The following is a 19,419-nucleotide window of genomic DNA, read 5'->3' as shown; positions in this document are numbered from 1 at the left end:
GGACCCCGAGCCCGAAGTGGAGGGCGCTGGCGCCCCTTACCGGCCACGTGTACTACTGCTGGAGTTCTCGCGCCGCCTCGTTCGCAAAGTTCTCGAAGTCGAGGACTTTAATTCTGGCCGCGGGAGCGGGACGAGGTGACAACTACGGGGTCAGAGTACGAGGCTGGGGTGGAAGTCCGCGTTCTGACCCAGTTTCCGCTGGCGACGCGGAGGGGAGGATCAAAGAGTACCCCGCGGGCCCGGGGCAATGACCGGTAGGAGCCAGCACTGGCAAGCGAGAGCTGGGCGATCCCGAAACAGCCACTCCCGGCGCGGAGCGGCAGTCGCGGGGCTATGACGTGTAACGCTGCGCCCTGAGCGCGCGGGCGTGACTAAACTCTGCCCGGCCCCGGCCCGTACGCGAGTGGTTGAGGTTCCCGCTGCGGCTAAGGAAGCCTTTGCTGGCGGAGAGGTGCGGAAGCGCTCATGGGGCTGGTTCCGCGCTCCCCCCACCAGGCGGGGCGCCGGTTCCCCGCTGGTGGCAAAAGAGGGCGCGGAGCCAAGGGCTCGGGGCGCCCCCCACCAGGCCGCCAGCGACAACCCTGCCCGCCTCCGGATGGGCGCTCAGAGCCGGCTCCGGATGCGCACCCTCACCTGAGCCCAGAAGCTCTGGGGTATTTCCGCCGGGCGCTATCCGCGCTGAAAGAGGTCCCCGAGACGGGAGAAGAACGAGGTAGGGAGCAACTTTGGGGTGGGATGAAGGGAGGCACTTAGTTGGGCATAAAATCCAGGACCGGTAAGGACATTTTCGTGGGTCCCCAGGGTGTGAGGACTTAGTTTCATCTCCTGTATCCCCTTCCTCCCTCCCCACCCCTTGGTTAAGTGATGGAACATAACCTTAGCCTCCTCTCATTTTCTTTAATGTATTTCTTTTCTTGTTTTTCCAGAGCTGATGGTGCACAATGTTTTGAAAGAAGTGGAGGCTCAGGCCCTAGCCTTGGCCACAAACAGGGCTGGTAGTGAGATGCTGCAGGAACTGTTGGGGTTCAGTCCCCTGAAACCGCTGTGTAGAGTATGGGCTGCTCTGCGGCCCAACTTGCGCTTTGTGGCCTGTCATCGATGTGGGGTCCATGTATTGCAAAGTGCTTTGCTGCAGCTGCCTCGATTGCTAGGGAACCCTGCAGAGGAGGAGGAGGAGGAGGATGGGAAGGATGGTCCTTTGGAGACCCTGGAGGAACTGGGCCTGGGACTAGCCGCTGAGGTGTGTGATGATTTTCTTTTCTACTGTGGAGACACACATGGCAGCTTCGTGGTCAGAACTTTGCTGCAGGTATTGGGAGGGACTCTTCTGGAGTCTGAGAGAGCCAGGCACCGTGGCTCCCAGTTACCTGGTAAGTATTACAAGAAAGGGATATGGACCCAGAGGGAAGGAGAGTTTAGGAAGTTCAGAAGGAGAGAATAAGCAGAAGATTTCTTCCTGACCTTAAAGAATTAGCAGAGAAATTAGGTCAGGGATATCAGGCCAAAGATTAGTGTGTGTAGAGGCCCAGAGGTGAGGATGCATAGGTGTGTTTAGGGAACAGCTGTTAGAAGAATGGGGGCAAGTGGAAGAGATGATTCACTTGAGCATTGCGTTTCAAACTTTTTTTTAACCAGAACTCACAGTATGGAAAAGTTTTTTAAACATGACTCGACATACATATGTGTATATATACACATATTGGATTCAAGCAAAAGGTCAGGAAACAATACCCTTACTGCATGCAACCCACTCTGATATTTTCTCCCCCCCCCCTTTTTTTTTTTTTTTTTTTTTTTGCTGATCCACACGCGGCTTGTGGTTCCTCGACCAATCAAACCTGTACCCCGTGCAGTGGAGGCTTGGAGCCCTAACCACTGGACTGCCCGGGAGTTCCCTCCTTTTTCATTTTATTTTGTGTGTTACATTTAAAAAATGCTTAAGACTTCCCTGGCGGTCCAGTGATTAAGAATCTGTGCTTTCACTTCAGGGGGCGCGGGTTCGATCCCTGGTTGGAGAAATAAGATCCCGCAGGCCACGCAGCGCGGCCAAAAAAAAAAAAAGGTGGTTGAGACCCACTAGATTGATTTCGTAATACACTCATAGGCAGCAGACCTACATTTTGAAAAACACTGGGAAATAAGACAGTGAGTTTAGGTGAGGCCTGATTTTGGAACACCTTGAACTCCTGACTGAGGAGTTTAGACTATCTCCTATGGACCATGGGGGAGCTGGTTGAAGTTTCTTAGAGAAATTAAAACGGATATGTAGTCTCAGTTCAGTCATCCAGACGAGACGAGACATTCAGTTGTACCAACTGAGTTGTATGTGTTCCGCATCTCCAAGCCAAATCCTTGTTCAACTATGGAATTATTCTTCCTCCTGGATGGCAGTTTGTGATCTCACCACTGCATACGTTCTTGATCTTCCTTCAGAAGCACAAAGGGCCCCATCTCGGGAATGTAAGGCAACCGATTTCGAGGTCCCTGAAACCTTCTTGAATTGTCTTCAGAACCTGAGCTCCTGCTTTCTGAAGGACATTGCTGGTAAGGAGGGAAATAAGAGGAGATCTGGGATCTTTTTTGGAGGTGACGATCATCAAACAAGGCTCTTATTTTGATCAGTCATATCCCTCTTGTTTTCAAATCTTATCTGGTTTGATGTTGTAAAGGCCCTGTGTAGACCATTTGTGTCCATAGTCCCTTGAATCCTGTTGCCTGAGATCTGAGGTTTTATAGGTTGTCTGGATTTTGGGAAAGCCGCTTTTATTATTTCTGCCCTCCCCCACAGTGTTTATCACTGACAAGATCTCCAGCTTCTGCCTTCAAGTAGCCTTACAGATCTTACACCGCAAGCTGCCCCAGTTTTGTGCCCACCTCTGCAATGCTGTGATGGGCTACTTGAGTAGCCGCAATTCCTCAGCAGATGGCAGGTATGGACAGGGCCTCAGGATTGACCAAGGTGGTGGGCTGTGTGAAATGAATGACATGATATGGGTATTTTGTTTGTTTGTTTTAAAAGACAAAGGTTTTCATTCTGTGTATGTGTGTGTGTACATATGTATATATATGAAATATATATATGAGATATATATATATGAGGTATATATGAGATATATATGTATATAGCCGTGTTATTTTTTTGTCCAGTTTTATTGAGATATAATTGACATATAGCACTGCGTAAGTTTAAGGTGTGCAGCGTGATTTGACTGACTTACCTCACAAAACAATTACCACAATAAGTTTAGTGAACATCCATCATCTCGTTTACATACAAAATTAAAGAAATAGGAAAAAATTTTTTATTCCTTGTGATGGAACTCTTAACAACTTTCATGTAAAAACATACACTAGTGTCAGTTATATTTATCATGTTATACATTACATCCTTAGTATTTATCTTGTAACTGGACGTTTGTACCTTTGATCGCTTTCTGCCAGTTCCCCCTACCCCCAGGGCCCCCGCCTCTGGTAAACACAAATCTGACCTCTTTTCCTATAAGTTTGTTTGTTTTTGAAGTATAATTGACGTACAACACTGTGTTAGTTCCTGTCACACAACGTGATGATTTGCTATTTCAGTACACTTCAAAATGATCACCATGGTAAGATGTGGTTATTTTGGATGAAGTGAAGACTACCTGATCACCCTCTCCTTGTCCCCAGTCCCCTACTGCTATTTCTGCGCGATCAGACGAGCTCCAGACTCCTGGAGCAGGTGCTGCTGGTGTCGGAGCCCCCAAGGCTCCAGAGCCTCTTTGAGGATCACTTCCAAGGACAGCTGCAGACCCTGGCTGCACATCCTATTGCTAACTTCCCTTTGCAGCGTTTCCTGGATGCTATCACCACTCCTGAGCTGGTGAGTCAGGAACTTGGCTGAGTCCGTTCCTTTTAGTTCTTGTTCATTGGGACTTGCTTTATTGTATGCCTGCGTCTGTATTTTCAACAGTGTACTGGCCGTTCCCCTTGAGAAGTTATTCCTGGAGGCTTCCCAGAGCTTAGGGTAAAGGTGCCTTCTTCCCAGAAAGGATTTGCTTTGGCTTCTCTCAGGTGCCAATGCCAGCAGGAGACCGGCGTAATTCAAGTTCTCAGCCTGAGTTTCCGTGGCTCGCGCAGTCTCTGGGTACTGGGCTACAAATCCATATGAGCACTGGAGCGGCTGTCCTAGCTTCTCATTTCCTTTGCTGCTTAGTGCCAAGGCATGTTTCCCTGGGATCTCATGGGTTGAGATCTAGGGTAGAAGGGGAGGTTTAATTCTAGTCCTCCCTTATCCTGAGAGTATGGCCATTTACAATCCCCTCCCCATGGGAGGCCGCACCTCTAAGATTGCCCCTTTGTTCTGGACCTTCCTTATCCATCCAAACCAAAGTCCTGTTGTTGGCAATGCTTTTATGTTTTATCTAGCATTTTTAGTTGTTTTTGGCAGGAAGATTTCTCTCAATAACTCAGCCCACTGTTACCAGAATGCCAGATTCTTTAACCCATGTCTCCCCTCAGCTGTCCCCCGTGTTTGAGGAGCTAAGCCCTGCCCTGGAAGCTGTGCTGGCTCAGGGTCACTCAGGGGTAGTCATTGCCCTGGTCGGGGCCTGCCACAGAGTTGGGATCCACCAAGCCCAGGTCCTACAGCTGTTGTTGGAGGTGAGTGGTGGTTACCCGCAACCCATTTATGCCCTCAGTTCAAATTCTACCTGCTAGGACTTAGCTAATCTTCAGTCGTTGTATCTGTGAACCCAAGAGGTCTAGTGCCCAGGGAGTTCACAGATACAGGGGGAAATGAAGCCAAAACCATCTCATGGCCCTGGAATGAAAATAGTCTCCCAGGACAGAGAGAGAAGTTTTAAGGAATAAATATTTATTCAGACCGTTACATATATGGAGGCTGTGGATACAGCAAGGCAGATGAGATCCTGTCCGCATGCAGCTTATGTTCTTGTGGAGTTAGGCATTCTCATCTGTCCTGAATGCTATCCCCTGTCTGGGAAGTTGAGGTTAGGGATGAATTACTTGAGGTTAGTTCTCAGTTTCATGTTTTGTCTTCCTTTCTAGGCGTTCCACTGTGCAGAGCCCTCTTCCCGGCAAGTGGCCTGTGTGCCTCTCTTTGCCACTTTGATGACTTATGAGGTGTACTATGGACTGGCAGAGGAGGAGGGGGCAGTGCCCGCAGAGCACCAGGTGAGGTAGGGGAGAGGACAAACCTGTGACTAACTGGGGACCAGGCCTCCCAGGGCTTAGGAAGCCCCTCACCACTGAGGTGAGGGTGGTGAGATCTCTGGCTTCATCCAAGTGAAGGTGGCAGTTTGGTGGCTGCCTCCTAATTCCCTGTCTCTGTCCTTCCAGGTAGAAATGGCCACCGCCAGGGACCTGGGGGAAGTGACAGTCCTTGGGTCTCTACTGCTCCAGCATTTGCTGCACTTCTCCAGTCCTGGTATTATACTTCGAAGTTTGGGTGCCTTGACAGGACCACAGCTTCTGACTCTGGCCCAAAGCCCTGCTGGTTCCCATGTGCTTGATGCTGTCCTGACCAGCCCCTCCGTGACACGCAAGCAGTGCCGCCGGGTGCTGAAGACCCTAAAGGTTAGATTTCTGGCTTCTGCTTTGATTCCTCTGCCATCCTCCATTTAGAGAATGTGAGCTTCCCCCAGGACTGTGCTTCGGAGTCACAGAGAGGATGTGTAGTTCCTAGACTGCTTCAACTCAGCCTCTGAACTTCAGCCCTCATGCCCACCCCCACCCAACACACTTCTGTAGACTGCCCTAGAGGGCCCTACCTTGCTTGTCTCAATGCAGGGACAGTATGTGGCTCTGGCCTGTAGTCGCCACGGCAGCCGTGTGCTTGATGCCATCTGGAGTGGGGCAGCCTTGGGGGCCCGGAAGGAAATTGCTGCTGAGCTGGGTGAGTACCAGCACCGATCTTTGACCTTTCCAAATGTCCCCTTTCCTCACTCTAAAGAGCTGGGTGGCTGGGAATGGACCTAAATTAAGCAGAGACTTCAGTTCCAAAGGGTGGTCTTGGCCACGGGTTCTTGGCAGTCTGTTCTCCCCTGCCCCTCTGTGGACTGTGCTCCCACCCCTCCTCCTGACTTCTCTTCTTTGGACAGTGAGGTGTTAACTCTATCCTGAGGCAGGCCCAGGGTTCCAAAAAAATGGAGGGACTTTCACCCCAAGTAGAGTCTCTTCAAGGATGGGTGGGTGACTGCATGGTGATACTGAACATGAATGGTTCCCTTTGCAGGGGCGCGGAACCAGGAGCTGATAAGGGACCCTTTTGGCCACCATGTAGCTCGAAACGTGGCCCTGACTACCTTTTTGAAGCGGCGAGAGGCTTGGGAACAGCAGCAGGGGACGGTGGCCAAGCGGAGGCGGGCCTTGAATTCAATACTTGAAGACTAAGGCCTTTGGATCTGGGACTGGGTGTTCATGGGGCACGGGGAAACGGAGTATCTATCCTGTCCTGTTCCTAGTTTAAACTGGAGTCAAAAGTCTTATTGATAAACATTTTTATATTTTTACTGGAAACACCTTTGTTATTTTGTGGGGGAAGGGTACAAAGAAATAGAGATCTCAAGGTAAAGTCAGAGAGGGCTTTCTTCAGGGCACTGGGGAGCTTAGGGACAGGAGGGGAGTGGTAAGGACCTCTAGATGGAGCAGCAATCAGGGTGGGATCCAGATGCCTGTGGACAGGCTGTGTGGCCTTTCAGGGTAAGTGGGAGGCTGCAAAGATGGCTAGGAATGGATAGTATTCTTCAGCAATGGGTATAGGCTGGGGTGGAAGGCGTTAGGCTGATGGGCCTGTCACTATGGGATCAGAAGACTGGGGAAAACAGGCGGGCTAGTGAGCCTGCACTGTGTGTAGGCCCCAAACTTGATGCTGTCACAGTCCTTACAGTCTGTCTCTTGGAATGAGTCTAGGGGCAGAAGCTCAGAGCCCCTTCTCAGTAGGGTTGGAGGCGACCCTGCCGCTGCCACCGCTCAGTCCCTTCCATTGCATGGCGAAGGGTGGAGGAAATTCCCAGCAGCATGTGGCCCAGGCCTTGCAGCAGTGCGGAGGCCCATCGGAGGAGCTCCCTGAAGGGCAGAGACAAGAGGAAGTCACGGGGTGGGGTCTGGGGGTTTTAGCTGACAGGGTAGGGGAGTGCAGCCGTAGGGGTGGGGAAGTGTGACATGTTGGTCTCTGACCTGAGTATTTTCTTTGGGCCGAGTCCTTGAATGTCGCAGCTCATGGAGTAGAGCCCGTAGAACGTGGCTTTGATGTTCAGGCTGCCAAAGAGGTCTCGAGGGTTTTGCTTGTATACGTCGAAGGTGATGCGGGCGATGTCCTTGCTGTGCTTGGGCTTCTCCCGGCCCAGGCCATACGACAGCACCCCACTCTGTAGGGGCCCCCCACATCGGTGCAATGGACCCTCACATACTGACACTCACCACTAATCCCTGTCAGCACTGGGACAGACCCACCCTTGCCTGGACTGTTGGTCCACTATAAGGAGTCCTCGACAACTCCTCACCTCTCCCGTCGCCTCTGCCCCCAAGATCAGGGTTAGGTAGCAGAAGAGGCTTGGGAGAGACAGAAAGGATCAGTGGCCTAAGCAGCCCCAGTGTGGGCCTCTCACCCTGCTGGGGCTCCAGCTCTGTCCCAACTCCAGCACCATCAGGCATGTGTCATCCTCCAACAGCTGGAAGAAGTCCTCGCTCTCCACTGTGGTCCCATCCTCCTCCAGCACCAGTGTTAGCACTCCACTCAGCGTCAGAGTCTCCTGTGCCTGCCCAGTGGCAAGAAGTAGGAGGGAAGGGGCAGAGCTTATCCCATGCCCCTTCCCTGTCCAGCTGCCCAGCACCCAACGGTTGACCCTAGATGCTGACTGATATCCCAACTCTCCTTCCTGGTGCTTTGCCATCCCTTCTAATGGCTCTAGCTCACAGTGTTCTTTAGTTGTTGGGGGACCCTCACTAGGGGCTGTCCTTTTCCTATGTGTTTCTGCTTTGCTCCTACCATGTCACTGTCATCTCTCAGCTTCCCTCCAAGCCATGTCTACTGGTTAGGAATTGAAAAGCTAGCCAGTTTCTCTTGAATGGGTATAGGCACTATGCTGATGGGGCCTGGCACGACGGGGTCTTATCTCCAGTGTCCCACCTCACTCTCCGCGACCCTCACAGAGTTCTTCAGAACTATTTTCAGTAATAATGACTTTTAACCTTTTTGAGTCTTCACTAGTGTCAAGTATCTATGTAGCACTTTACATACATTATTCTCTTTTACTCCTTTCAGCAGCCCTAGGAGGTAGTTGTATTGTTGTACCCTTTTTACAGATGAAGAAACTGAGGGGTTTTTTTTTTTTTTTTTTTTTTTTGCGGTGCGCGGGCCTGTCACGGCTGTGGCCTCTCCCGTTGCAGGGCACAGGCTCCGGACGCGCAGGCTCAGTGGCCATGGCTCACGGGCCCAGCCGCTCCGCGGCATGTGGGATCTTCTCGGACCGGGGCACGAACCCGTGTCCCCTGCATCGGCCGGCGGACTCTCAACCACTGCGCCACCAGGGAAGCCCGAAACTGAGGTTTTGATAGGCTGAGTAACTTCCCAAGTTTTGACACTAGGAAGCGGCAGAATCAGGATTTGAATCTGATCTGTCATACAAATTGCCGTTCCATACTGAGTTCTGTAATCTATCCCTCCAACCCTGTCTACTCCTTTCCCGCCCCCAAAGAAAAGCCCACTCCTTGGAAAAAAAAAAAGTGAATTGACTCAAATGCAGCAGAAGCCACTGGGCTCACCCCCCTGCTTTTAGCCCTCAGAGGGAGGGGCAGCCATGTAGCCGCGGCCCTTCCTGCTCATTATTCCAAGTTCACACTCTTCCCTAGCCCCTTGGCTGCCCCTGCTCTTGGAACCCAGGGACGTGGCCCACACACCTTGTCTAGCAGTTGCTGGCGGGTGGCAGCTGTAAGGCCTTTCCGGGTGGCCCGCTTGTGATCACAGACGCGGAAAGGTCGCGGGGGTGGTGGAGCCGAGGTCCAAACCTTACGGCCCAAATCGGAGCTCATACTGGTTACTGACCTGGTAGGTGGGAAGAAAGGTCAAGAAGGAGTGAGGGATTTGGTGAGTGCAGCGGCGGGTGATGGGCCTGGGGTAGCTGGAGCTTTAGGGAAGTTGGGAGGGAGGGATCTAGGTGTGCGGATTAAAGTAGCTCGGGGAGAGAGGGAGAGACCACGGACTGGGCGCGGGGAGGAGGGAGGGGGGTGGCGGTTCAGGAGCTGGACAAGCCCACTGTGAAAAGGGGCAGGGAGGGGAAGGGGTACAAATTCGAAAGTTTTCCAGGGTCTGAAATCAGCTTTGTCACCCTGCCTATATCCCCAGAGCTGGAGAGTGGAGAGAAGGGTTAGAAATCACCTGAGCAGGCCGCTGGGGTCCAGGGCAGAGAGGTACTCCATGGTGGAGGGAAGGAGCAGGAGAGTTGCCTCTCCCGGGAGTTCTGGGCTCGGTGGTTCTCGGCGGGGTTGGAGCTGAAGTGGTGGTGTTTTCTGTTACGGAGCTGGGATCTTAGCCCCAGCGAGGTGGGGTTTGAGTCAAGCCCGGACTCTGGCCCCCCTGCCTGGCCAGTGAGAAGGGCAAAGTCCAAGGGGAGGGAGGAGGGGAAGGGCCAAGTGGGGTGGTGGAGGAAGGATTGAGGCCCAGATACGTCCAGCAAAAGCCATGGAAGTTTGTGTGTGTGTCTCTGGTGGCAGTGTGTGATGTGAGGGTACATGGGAACTATGTAATTGGATGGAATGTGATATCCGGTGTGTTTCTTTATACTGAGGTAATTTCTAGGGCCAATTTCTTCTGGCTCCCAATCTGGGTGAAGCTGGTTATGTGATTTGCTCTGTACGTGCTGCCACCTACTGAAAAAGCCATGAACTGCAGCTTTAGGAACAGGGAGGCCGTGCTGAGGATGGGCAGGGCTTGGAGAAAATAGGACACCTCCAGGCAGTGTGCCTGGGTGGGGTGCGAGGGGAGGATGGGTCCTGATCCACGGATCGAGAATCACCAGGATCCTGTCTGGGACTCTAGGACCCTGGCCTTCCTCTTTCACGCTCTTCCCTCTGTGGGCTAGGGGAGGGGCTGGCTCAACACTTCTCTTCAGAAGAACTGCCGGCTTCAGCTGCACTGGGTTAGTCATTCTCTCACCTTTCTCCATCGGCCACTTTATAGGCATGAAGGAGATGCGGAAGGCGGAGAGGGGATGGGTCCTTTGATGACATCAGGACTTTAGCATTCGGTGCCCCTTGTCCCATCTCTGATTTCAGCTGCCGTTGTGATGAACAGTTATGAGGAAGCTCAGACTCCCACTGTCAGTGAATCCCTCACATGAGCATAAGTCTCCTTGATTTCTTGCCCAGGAGTCTTATCTGAAGCTGTAGCAGCCCACTCAGCCCCCTGACAAGTACAGGCTGCAAGCGTGTATAAGGGCATCAATGCCTCTAGGACAACCCTCAAACAATGGGGAATGTGAGCTGGCCATAAACGCCCATCTTCTCTCTTTCTGGAAGTTATTTTGTGCACTCAGAGGTTCCTGATGCCCACTGAATATTGGAATTCAATAATACACTCTTACTGGTTTTCCTCTTCCCTCTCTTCCCCTGCTCTCTCCCTCCTGCTTCCCGACCTGACTCCCCAAATACCAGATTACCCATGTCCTCGACTCAGGCTCTGCTCTGGAGGGAACCCAAACTGAGACAAGACTGGTGTCCTGGCTCCCAAGGAAACCCCTTCTGGCTGTTGACTGGGCAGAAGCCTTTTTTCCCTTTCCCTAAATTTCATCAATCTACCAAATTTCTTCCTTTCCAAGCTTTGCCCAACCTCACGACCTAGAGAAGTAAGTCTCTACACTGCGCCCTTTCCTTTTTCCTTGCGTTGTATCCTGGTGCAGCCTGGCAGTGTGGCCTCTTCATGGTTGTCAGTTAGGACTCCTCAACCAGGCTATAAGCCCCTCACACCTCCATGCATCTTCCCATTCCGCCTGGAACTTAACCTATGCTTTACACTGAAAGCTGCCATTGATAGCCCACTGAGAGGTGTGAGGGCAGAATGACTGGGGCAGGGTCCAAGGCAAGAGGTGAGAGGGGTAGGTAGGAAGCTGAGGAAAAAGGGGGCTCAGGAGTCTGAGTCTCAGGGTCAGGAGTCTGAAAACAGGCAAAGGTAGAGCAGCTGGGGGAATGAGGAGTTGGGTCACCTTCTCTGCTGAGTGCAGGCAAGAGCGGCCAGACAGCATAAGAGCTGCAGGGTGGGAGGATTGGGACCAGAGGGTGGGGGGCAGGGGGTGGGGAGGGATGAGCGCTGAAGCAGGACCCAGGGGCAGGATCTGGCAGTGTCCCTACTCACCCACACGACCAGGGAACCTTATCTGCACCCCTTCAGCTTATACTGTTTCCTGGGGAGGCGGGCTCTCACATGCCTGGACGTGTTAGTGATGGGAAGCAGCAGGGTGAGGGAGGGGCCCCAGGAAAGGCCCGAGAGGAGCCCCACCTTGTCCCTCCCTGTTTTCGCCTCACCCTCTGACAACCTGACAGGCACAGGACAGGATTAGGCACCTGGCCCACTGCCCCTTTGCCTTTGGGCTTCCCCAGGCCCCTGGAGGGCCCCCAACCCTGCTCGCTCCCAGCTGGGTAAGTAGTTCTGCCCATGAGACCATACTCCCTTCCACTCACTTTTGCCCTGAGGTATAGGCAACGGGGCTGGACGAAGAAGGAGAGGCCAGGTTAGGAGGGTGGAAGGTGGAGGCAGTGACAGCCTGGGAGTCAGGACTGGGGAGGTCGGCTGACCCAGAGCAGGGGATTTGGGTTCCAGGAAGCAGTGTTTGAGCTGGGTCTGGGGTCCTGGAGGAAGAGACAGAAGCTCCCAGACAGAAGAGAGGCAGGCTGCAGAGGAGTGAGGAAGGCACAGTCCCTTCTCACCGGCATCAGACGTAACGTGGGCTTTTGCCCTACCTGAAAGCGCTCCATGGCTCTTTCCAGCCTCCCGTAGGCGCCTAGGGATGTCGGTCTGCTACGGTCCCCCGGGGAACGAGACGCTGCTGAGCTGGAAGACCTCGCGGGTCACAGGCACGGCCTTCCTGCTGCTGGCGGCGCTGCTGGGGCTGCCTGGCAACGGCTTCGTGGTGTGGAGCTTGGCGGGCTGGCGGCCCGCACGGGGGCGACCGCTGGCGGCCACGCTCGTGCTGCACCTGGCGCTGGCCGACGGCTCGGTGCTGCTGCTCACGCCGCTCTTCGTGACCTTCCTGACCCGGCAGGCCTGGCCGCTGGGCCAGGCGGGCTGCAAGGCCGTGTACTACGTGTGCGCGCTCAGCATGTACGCCAGCGTGCTGCTCACCGGCCTGCTCAGCCTGCAGCGCTGCCTCGCCGTCACCCGCCCCTTCCTGGCGCCCCGGCTGCGCAGCCCGGTCCTGGCCCGCCGCCTGCTGCTGGCCGTCTGGCTGGCCGCCCTGGTGCTCGCCAGCCCGGCCGCCGTGTACCGCCACCTCTGGGCGGACCGCGTGTGCCAGCTGTGCCACCCGTCGCCCGCCCACGCCGCCGCCCACCTGAGCCTGGAGACCCTGACCGCCTTCGTGCTGCCCTTCGGGCTGGTGCTCGGTTGCTACGGCGTGACGCTGGTGCGGCTGCGGGGCACCCGCTGGGGCGCCAGGCGGCACGGGGCGCGGGTGGGCCGGCTGGTGGGCGCCATCGTGCTGGCCTTTGGCTTGCTCTGGGCCCCCTACCACGCTGTCAACGTGCTGCAGGCGCTCGCCGCGCTGGCTCCGCCCGAAGGAGCCTTGGCGAGCCTGGGCGGGGCGGGCCAGGCGGCGCGAGCCGGAACCACGGCTCTGGCCTTCTTCAGCTCCAGCGTCAACCCGCTGCTCTACCTCTTCACCGCCGGGGATCTACTGCCCCGGGCGGGTCCCCGCTTCCTCACGCGGCTCTTCGAGGGCTCCGGAGAGGCCCGATGGGGCGTCCAGTCTAGGGTGGGGGCCATGGAGCTCCGAGCTAGCCCTCGGCTCAAAGTGCTGGGGCAGGGCCGTGGCAATGGAGACCCTGGGGGCGGGGCGGAGAGGGACAGTCAGGGATGAGATCCTTGACGTCAAACCCTACAACCGGGCCTGCTCTCCCCTATCCCCTTACATCGCCTCCCAGAACTCAGGGAACCACTGTGGACGGTTTGGGGATCCTTCTCTGACCATAGTTTTGACCTGTCTGGGCAGAATTATCATCCATCTGGGGCAGGCCCAGGTTCCTCAGACTGAGGGACTTTGAGTGGTGATGGTCAGTGTTAAGGGGTATCATGTACTTGCAGGTTGGCACGTGCCCAGGTGCCAGAGCTGCTTACTTGTTGCCGATAGCTATTGTGAAATACACTGGGTGGTCATTATGTTTCAGCAAAAATAGAAATGAGACTTTTCTGATAAGCAAGGAAAATAAGCAAACAATGAACAGGCTGGGGAAACAGCATAAACAGGCCTGAAAGAGTTAAGCAATCTTGGTTACTCTTTAGCTGTTACTACTAACAAACACTTGTAGCTAGACTTGTCCTTCACAAAGCTAAACAAAGCTAATTACTCTCTGATTCCATAGGAATTATACTCTGCACCTGGCATTCTTCTCCCCCCTACGCTCTCTCGCAGCATTAAAAGAAGGTCACGGGACGATAACTTCAGGGACACCAGAGCCGGTTGCCTTTTGCTAGCTGTGGCCGTTTTAAAATATTGCAAGAAGAAGAAGAATGCAAAACCTTCACCACTTTGATCCTTATCACTTACCCTGGACTGCAAGTTCTACCTATAAGACCCTCTGTAATCCCCCAGGAGAGGGAGGGCACAGTTCTTGAGGTGCTAGCCTGCTGTGTTTCCCTCTTGCCTGGCCAAAGGAATAAAGCCACTCTTTTCTATTTTCTCCAGACTTTGTCTCCGTATTTCTATTCGGCATTGGTGGACAGGGAGCCAAGATTTTGGCAACAATTACGCGATGGCTTAAGCATGCTCCCTCCAGTGGTTCATCATACCTGAGTGATACCGAAGTCACCTAGTTGCCTGCTGGGTCGGGCCAAGGCTGGGCAATGCCAGCCTTTGGTGGCATCATGACTTGTCCTCCCCAGCCCAGGTGGCCTGGTTCCCCCAAGCCAACCCATAGAACCGCTCTGGAAATAAAGAGAGAAAGAGGAAGGAAAGGTATGAGTGCTTGGATGAGGGGTGGTGATGCGATCCATTCTTTGGGGTCTGTTAGAGCCGAGTGGAGAGGAAACTGGCTGTGGAAGGGGAAAATCAATCTGTGGGGTTTGAAAGGAAAGTTTTCTTGTCTGTCTTGTGGTTGGTACAGTGGGGGAGGGGCCGTGGGAATCTGAGACTTACCTTCTTTGAATCTAACTCTCCCTGCAAAGGTCACCTGACTCAAAAAGGAGCCCGGGAACAGGCGTTCACTCACACAGGGACCCTCTGGGGGCTGGGGTTGAGGGGTATGGGGAGTGGTGTGGATATCTGGAAGACAGGAGGAATTTTTCAGGGAGGTGCCACCTCCCCTCTCTCTCTTTTTCCTCTCTGCCAAGTCTTGACTCCCCCCAAGACTGCTAGCTGTTCCTAATCTCCCCCAGTACTTCTCAGCCCCCATCTTTTGGAATCTTTCTATCTCTAGGTCTCAAAATTTTTCTGGATCCTGACACTTTTGAGTTTGGAGATGTAGGATGGGGTCCTTTTTAAGGGATGTCCGTGTGCACACACGTGTGGTCACCATGGTGACCAACCCATCCCCGTTTGCCCAGGACTTTCTCAGTTTTAGCACTGAGTCTCTTGTCCCAGCCTCCTCAGTCTCTGGCAAACTTAGATGGTTGTTTACCTGAGAGGTCACCCTAACCATCACCCCGGTTCTGCTTTAGTGACTGTTCACACCACCCAGGCAGAGGCCAAGAGAGACAGCAAAGGAAATCCAGTTCTCAGGGTCACATCAGGGCCACCAAAACGGGTTGGGATGGAGCTCTGGACCTGGGGGACGGAGAGTATGCCCAGAGTGTCTAGTCTAGGGCAGAGGAAGACAAGCCATTGAGAGAAATGGAGGTGGGGAGCAGTTTGGGAGAGGGGGCAAAGACACCCCAGTTCCTGTCAGAAGGGACCTCTGGTTGACCCTGGAGCTCTGAGCCGAAAGCTTCTATCCCCAAACACCAACTTCACGGGCTTCTTCCTGTCCTCGTGCACCGGGGCAGAGGCTCCCCAACTTCTGTTACACACTCCCCTTCTCACACACCCTCAGTGGTCAGAAAGCCCTTCGTCAACTCTGTCTTCAGTTCTTGCTGCGGTTTCAGCCCATTTCTTTTCGCCATATCCTCTGCCTGATAACTGCTGGGTCAACTCTGCTCCGGCTTTTCCCACAGCAGGAAAGGTAGGGGCACTACAGAGGATAAGGGACCTCAGTGACCACCATTACACTGTGCATCTTTCCTGAGAAGAGGCAGAGCTGGAAGGGAAGCAGGAAGGCTCATGGTCAGATGGAAGATAAGACTTTTTGGTTCTTAGCTTCGCAGGAGAGTTCAAGAAGACGAGACTGTCCTCCTTCCAGGGAGACGGAAGAGTGACCCTTCTGGGGGCTGTTTCCCTTTCCAGCCTCCTGGTTTCCCCTCTTGGCAGGGCAGGCATAAGGCATCGCTGCCCTCACTCCCTCATGTCTGCTCCCCTGTGCTCACCTCTGCTCTCTCTGTGTGTCTAAGGTGGGACAGAACAGTCAGCTGTGGGAAGGTAGGAAAGAGGCGGTGCTGACTTCCTTGCCCAGTGCCCAGATACTGGGTCCAAATTCATGTGGCAGGGTAGCCACATGGGCAAACACAAGGCAAGTGGTTCGGGAAGGGGAAGAAATTGTCATTCTGTGTGATACTAGAGAGACCATTTGGACTTTGGCTTCTCCCAAAGAGAATGGAGATTGACCTAGAATGGAACTAGTTCTTTTAAGTGAGGAGAGGGATAGGGGTGCTAGAAGAGGGTCCTCTCCCCCAAATACCGGTCATGGCTTGAATCCAAGCCAAACACACAATGCCGTCCTCTTTGACGTCACCTGACCCAAACCCAGAACCTAGCCACAGCGTCAACCTATACTTCCTATTAATCTAAAAATTGACATCGCTCACAGAAAATATAAAGATATCCAACATTCTGACCTCTCAATCTGAGTCCGTTTCCCCTCTCTGGCTTCCTTCCCTCCTTCTCCTGTATGACGCAGTTGATTACTCTGTTCAATGCTTTGGTCTAGACCTGCATCTGAGGCCACACCCCAGCCTACTCACCCCCTCACCCCTCTTTCCTCTCTCACTGCCCCTTCTGGGGCTCTTCTCTTCTCGCCCCACCCCTGAGGAGTCCTCCTCCCAGCTGGGCTCTTCTGGAACATGAAGAATATTCCACCTCATCTAGTGAAGGGAGGGGGTAGGAGTTCTCACCCCACCCTCAGGAAGATGTGTCTTCTCCCTCCCCTGCTCTGTGGTACTTCCTCTCTGGCTGACTTAGCTGATAGAACCTGGACCCCAGGCCAGGCCCCTGGCCCTGGGACAGATCTGGGGATAGGCTACACCACTCTGTTCTCACCCTGGGATTGACACCAGCTTCTAACCAGTGCTCGGCAAAGCCTTAAGTAAGTTTCCTGGGAGTAGGGGAGTGTGGGGGGTGGTGAAACCATAAGAGAAGGTCCAAAGGAATTTCCAAAGAAAGCCTGACCAGTGGTAAAATGACTTGGGAGGACTTAGTCTTGTCTCCTATCCACGAAATCCTTCCCATCCCTGTTATTCTTGATGGGCCCCGGGAATCTCTGGGGCGAGTGGGTAGGTGGTTGGAAGAAGTCAGTGGGAATGAAGGGCCGAGGGCCTGGCGGGGGGAAAAGGAGCTAGCCTTTTGAGGGGTGCGGCATTGGTAAGGAAAGTCCCCACTTTGGTTCTGGGTTTCAGGGTCTCCTGAGGGAAGGAGGCTGAAGGGTCTGGAAATACTGCTTCTGCTGTTGCTATATATTTTGCAATTGGGTCTGTGGGCAGGAAGGGGCCCTGTGGCCCAGTTGGGAAATTAAGTCTTTCTCCTCAGCCAGATCCCCTTAAGACAGGTCAGGTGGCAGTGATGAGGGCAGTATACTGCGGAGGTGCAACTGATGCTGCTGACCTTGGAGACAGAGTAGAATACGCAGGCTAGGTGTGTCCAGGGTATCAGGAAACCCTTGTCCCTTCCCTCATGTGCGTGTCCGCCCTCGCTCTCCAGGTCCTTGCAATGGCCACGAACGCTACATCTCCTGAAGCACCCTCGTCACCAGGTGTCATGTTCATCTCTCTGCTGGTTATCATCGTACTGTCAGTAGCACTGGCTGTGGGGCTGCCCGGCAACAGCTTTGTGGTGTGGAGCATCCTGGTAGAGATGCGGAAGCGCTCTGTCACTGCCCCGCTGGTGCTACACTTGGCCCTGGCCGACTTGGCCGTATTGCTCACTGCCCCCTTTTTCCTCTACTACACGGCCCAAGGCACCTGGACTTTTGGACTGGCTGACTGCCGCCTGTTCCACTATGTCTGCGGAGTCAGCATGTATGCCAGCATCCTGCTTATCACGGCCATGAGCCTGGACCGCTCGCTGGTGGTGGCCCTCCCCTCTGTGTCCCAGAAACTCGCACCAAGACAGTTGCCTGGCGGGCGCTAGCAGGCATCTGGGTGGTGTCTGTCCTGCTGGCCACACCCGTCATCTTGTACCGCAAAGTGACGTTGGGTCCGGACAACAGGAGCCTGGTCTGCTTCCCGAAGTACCCCAGCGAAGCACATAGGGCTTTCCATCTGTTCTTCGAGGTGGTCACCGGCTTCCTGCTGCCCTTCCTGGCCGTGGTGGCCAGCTACTCCGACATCCGGCGCCGGCTGCGGGTCCGGCGCTTCCGCCGCAGCCTCTGCAGCGGCCGCCTGCTGGCCTTTATCATCCTGGCCTTCGCTGCCTTCTGGCTGCCCTACCACGTGGTGAACCTGGCCGAGGGGGTCCGAGCGCTGGCGGGCAAGACACTGGGGTCCCGGCCTGAGAGTCAGCGGCTGCACCTGACCCGCAAGCGCTCAGAACGCTGGCCTTCCTGAGCAGCAGCGTGAACCCCGTGCTGTGCGCATGCGCTGCCGGCGGCCCGCAGCGCTCGGCTGGCACGGCCTTCGTCGCCAAGCTGTTGGAGGGCACCGGCTCCGAGGCGTCCAGCAGCCGCCGCGGGGGCACCCTGGCCCAGACGGTGAGGGGTGCACCCGCCTCTCCCGAACCTGGCCCCGCCGAGAGCCTCACTGCCCCCACCAACCCTCTCGAGCGAAGCGAAGTCAGCTAGGCCTGCGGGGTGGTGGCGGGAAGGCTGCTCGCTTTCCTCCTGGGGGAATACGCCCACGCTGGCCTGACCCAATTCTTCAACCTCCTCTTACCCAGGTGGCGGGTGGAGTGGATGAGAGGGAGGGGAAGAGCAAGTCAGGGCAGAGTGGGAGCCTGGCCCCCATGGGCAGCTTTGCAATGAAAACTGAAGTCTGAAACTGGGTCAACCCTGTGTGTGGGGCATGTGTATTATGGCGGACTGGGGTGCTCCTGGTTGCTCTTATGGGTGTCCTTCTCAATAGCTGAGAGGCACATCCTTTAGTTTCCCATGATTTTCAGCTTTGGAAGAGACACAGACATAGAAATCAGACCTTCTTCCCTCCCTGCCTCTGAGGCAGGTGGTCTGCAGATCATACTGAGAACAACACAGGGCTGCAGACCCCTGAAGGAGCTGGCCAAGGAAGACCACCCACGTGGGCTCATCACTCCAGACTCCCCGACTCAGCAGACCTTCTGAGAACACTTAGCACTGCTGTGAGGTGTCTGCCCTGGAGGCTGTGATGGGTATCTTTATTAGCAGGACTCCAACTTCCTACCAGTAATCTTTGTCCTCTCAGTGGGAGGTGTCCTAGGGGATTGCTTTCCTTCCCTGTGTCTCCCAAGGAGGCCTCACTTGAGAACCAAGTCATCAGATCTTATCCCCTAGAATTCTGCAAATCAGCATTCTGCCAACCCCTAAAAGGCTCTGGTGCAGGCTGGAGCTGAGGGCCCTCTGTGATGTGGTTACCCTTAGGAAATGAAGATTTGCAGAAGTGAGAAGGTTGAGTCATTCTTTCCTAGGGATGACTGTTGCCTTGGAGAGTCTGGGACTGGCTCTGTTCCGACAGCGTTTTAATAAGATGGTAGGGGCTTCCCTGGTGGCACAGTGGTTAAGAATCCGCCTGCCAGTGCAGGGGATACGGGTTCGAGCCCTGGTCCAGGAAGATCCCACATGCTGCGGAGCAACTAAGCCCGTGTGCCACAACTACTGAGCCTGTGCTCTACAGCCCGTGAGCCACAACTACTGAGCCCGTGTGCCACACGTTCTGAAGCCTGTGCGCCTAGATCCCGTGCTCCACAACAAGAGAAGCCACCGCAATGAGAAGCCCGCGCA

The 19,419-nt window shown here is 54.5% G+C and overlaps 4 protein-coding genes across 5 annotated transcripts; 3 read left to right on the top strand and 1 right to left on the bottom strand.

Moving 5' to 3' along the window:
- Positions 1–373: 373 nt before the first annotated feature.
- On the top strand, positions 374–6,507 carry NOP9 (NOP9 nucleolar protein). Its single transcript, XM_065871113.1, has 10 exons — positions 374–712; positions 927–1,370; positions 2,434–2,544; positions 2,789–2,930; positions 3,667–3,859; positions 4,498–4,638; positions 5,047–5,172; positions 5,338–5,574; positions 5,788–5,893; positions 6,233–6,507. Exons 1-10 carry the CDS (start codon positions 466–468, stop codon positions 6,388–6,390), a joined length of 1,905 nt encoding a protein of 634 aa, XP_065727185.1. The 5' UTR covers positions 374–465; the 3' UTR covers positions 6,391–6,507.
- CIDEB (cell death inducing DFFA like effector b) lies at positions 6,490–9,563 on the bottom strand. 2 transcript variants are annotated; one of them, XM_065871114.1, is made up of 5 exons: positions 9,377–9,563; positions 8,899–9,043; positions 7,608–7,757; positions 7,177–7,367; positions 6,490–7,065 (listed from the first exon to the last, which is right to left on the bottom strand). In XM_065871114.1, the coding sequence occupies exons 1-5, from the start codon at positions 9,415–9,417 to the stop codon at positions 6,933–6,935; spliced, it is 660 nt and encodes a 219-aa protein (XP_065727186.1). In that variant the 5' UTR covers positions 9,418–9,563; the 3' UTR covers positions 6,490–6,932. The 2 variants fall into 2 exon arrangements, with proteins under 2 accessions (XP_065727186.1, XP_065727187.1); XM_065871115.1 differs by lacking the exon at positions 7,608–7,757 and having other exon boundaries at positions 6,933–7,065; positions 9,377–9,417.
- Positions 9,564–11,999: 2,436 nt separating this feature from the next.
- LTB4R2 (leukotriene B4 receptor 2) lies at positions 12,000–13,067 on the top strand. The gene has a single exon (XM_065872659.1). It carries the CDS (start codon positions 12,000–12,002, stop codon positions 13,065–13,067), a length of 1,068 nt encoding a protein of 355 aa, XP_065728731.1.
- Positions 13,068–17,219: 4,152 nt separating this feature from the next.
- On the top strand, positions 17,220–18,288 carry LTB4R (leukotriene B4 receptor). The gene is given in 3 exon segments (XM_065872555.1): positions 17,220–17,604; positions 17,607–18,026; positions 18,029–18,288. Coding segments are annotated over 3 exon segments (1,065 nt in total).
- Positions 18,289–19,419: the final 1,131 nt, after the last annotated feature.

Source organism: Phocoena phocoena, chromosome 2, assembly GCF_963924675.1.
Source record: "Phocoena phocoena chromosome 2, mPhoPho1.1, whole genome shotgun sequence".
Classification (NCBI taxonomy): domain Eukaryota; kingdom Metazoa; phylum Chordata; class Mammalia; order Artiodactyla; family Phocoenidae; genus Phocoena; species Phocoena phocoena.
The sequence above is the reverse complement of the archived record's forward strand: the minus strand, read 5'-3'. Positions and strand labels throughout refer to the sequence as shown.